This window comes from Austrofundulus limnaeus, unplaced genomic scaffold, assembly GCF_001266775.1.
Source record: "Austrofundulus limnaeus strain Quisiro unplaced genomic scaffold, Austrofundulus_limnaeus-1.0 Scaffold2, whole genome shotgun sequence".
Taxonomy (NCBI): Eukaryota; Metazoa; Chordata; class Actinopteri; order Cyprinodontiformes; family Rivulidae; genus Austrofundulus; species Austrofundulus limnaeus.
The window spans coordinates 4446362-4448481 of record NW_013952404.1 but is presented as its reverse complement, the minus strand read 5'-3'; the positions used below and the strand labels follow the sequence as shown (position 1 = coordinate 4448481).

Below are 2120 nucleotides of genomic sequence, written 5' to 3'. Positions count from 1 at the left end.
TTACCAAAGTATTTTTATGATAAGATACTTGTACTTTTACTCAAGTATCTCTTGGAGGTACTTTATACAACACTGCTTTTACTCGTCAAGAGAATCTCTCATGCCGTGCAGACCGTGACAAACGCCTCTTTCCTTTCAGACCATCGTGCGCGGGAGCATGATCGGTCACGGAGAATACATCGCGGCCATGATCAACGACATGAGCCGCCTGTCCGTGACCAGCTCCAACTCTCTGCGCAAGACCAGCCCCTCTGCCAGGAAGAGGGCCCAGTCCCTGGGAAGGTTGGGCGAAGTGAACGAAGGCGATGGCTACCAGTACGAGGGACTGACACAGGACGATGACGATGAGGACGATGCAGGTCAGGAACACTGGCGGGACAAGGCCAGGAACATCCACAGTGAGACCAACACCCCGTACCTGGGAATGAAGAAGAGCATCACTCTGCAGCCCAACGGGATCTTGCCAAAGGCCAAATCAACGTACGAAGTCGGCGTCGGCTGCATAGAAGGACCCTCGCACCCTCTTCCGCCTCAGAGCGTCCCGGCACCGAGCCACGGGGCGTACATAGGCGGGGAACTGGGAAGTCCTCAGGAGAGAGTGATATGGAAACGAGACTTCCAGCTGCCCAGAGGAATGCCGCCAGGTCAGAGACCCGTGGCGTGTTTTTACAGTCCGGCTGTGGCTCTTCAGCAGCTTCATGGGGATCAAGGAGCGCTCACCGGGGAGCTCCGACCCAACCTGCCCATGTTCATGCACACTCAGAACAGCCCGGGAAGGCCGTTCTCTTCCTATGACTTAAAAGTAAGCACATTTTTTTACAGATTATAAATAATTCATGAATTACATAATATATGCATATTTTTAATGCAGCTTGTGTCATTATTTTAGTACTCAGCATGTTACGCATGGGTTCCCAATGCATTAAATAGTTTTTTTTAGGCTAAGCAGACTTGCTTAGGTTGTGGATCTCAGGTGAGGCAAAAAATATTAACAGGCTTCACATTAAATTTGATTAAAGTTGAGACTTTAAGTGTTTTATTGAAGTCTAGTGTTAAAACATGAAATGTGGGCTAAAGAGGAGGTTGTAAATGTTGCATTTTCAAAGATCTCCTTGGGACTCTTAAGACCACATTGAGGCATCTTAACATGAGTCCTATCAGGTGATAGAGAACAAGGGATTTGATTTACGTTCAGTTTTTAAGTGGGCCGTGAACCCCAGGCAGACAGCCAACCCCCTTTCAGYTCTCTCTCTTCTGTTATCATGCAGGCAGAGTCGGCAGCGAGATACCACTCCGGTTTCCTGCCAACCGGCACCAGCAGTCCTCTCGTGGGAGGAATTAGACCTCAGCGGATGGTGCGCTCCTCAGCAAGCTACACTCTAGGCCTGTCTCCTAACATGGGACTGAGGCCCAGTGGACCAGACCCCTTTCTCAGACACTCTGGATGCCCCAACCAGCCTTACCCCCGTCAGGACAGCCCCTCTCAACCTCGACCTTCTCCCACGGGATCATTAGCCACCAGTCCTGCAGGTACTTGTTCTCCTGCCTTTAGACCCCCACTGCATCCCGTACCCAGACCACCTCCGGACCCGCCTAAGGTGACACACGAACAGTTCAAAGCTGCCCTGCAGATGGTGGTGGACAAGGGCGATCCACGGACTTACCTGGAGAACTTTGTTAAGATTGGGGAGGGCTCGACAGGGGTGGTGTGCATCGCCACAGAAAAGCACACAGGAAGGCAAGTGGCGGTGAAGATGATGGACCTGCGGCGGCAGCAAAGGAGAGAGTTGCTCTTTAATGAGGTACAAAGATTATCGCACAAACTGATCTGATTTACCTGCATTATATAAATGCTGGATCAGGGATGGAAAACTTAAATAATGGAAAGGGACGCAGTTTTTTTATTGACACTACCAGAGGGCCACATAACGTAGCACACTGACACAAATGTAATAAAATGGCCATTTGAAAATGTTTGTGTATAGGTTTACATTGAAATTCAGTGAACGGATAGTCCAAACCCATTATTTGAAAAAAAATCTATATATGGATGGATGGATGGATGGATGGATGGATGGATGGATGGATGGATGGATGGATGGATGGATGGATGGATGGAT

The 2120-nt window shown here is 49.3% G+C and overlaps 1 protein-coding gene and 1 long non-coding RNA gene across 2 annotated transcripts in view; one reads left to right on the top strand and one right to left on the bottom strand.

Moving 5' to 3' along the window:
- Nucleotides 1-2120, bottom strand: part of LOC106519843 (uncharacterized) — a 33906-nt gene that overhangs the window by 16516 nt on the left and 15270 nt on the right. The window contains exon 2 of the long non-coding RNA XR_001310483.1: nt 1665-1763. This is a non-coding gene — a long non-coding RNA (uncharacterized LOC106519843). The remainder of the gene's footprint in view (nt 1-1664; nt 1764-2120) is intronic.
- Nucleotides 1-2120, top strand: part of pak6 (p21 (RAC1) activated kinase 6) — a 27074-nt gene that overhangs the window by 16978 nt on the left and 7976 nt on the right. Inside the window, exons 3-4 of the mRNA XM_014011646.1 lie at nt 140-802; nt 1269-1802. Coding sequence (XP_013867100.1) covers nt 140-802; nt 1269-1802 — 1197 coding nt within the window. The remainder of the gene's footprint in view (nt 1-139; nt 803-1268; nt 1803-2120) is intronic.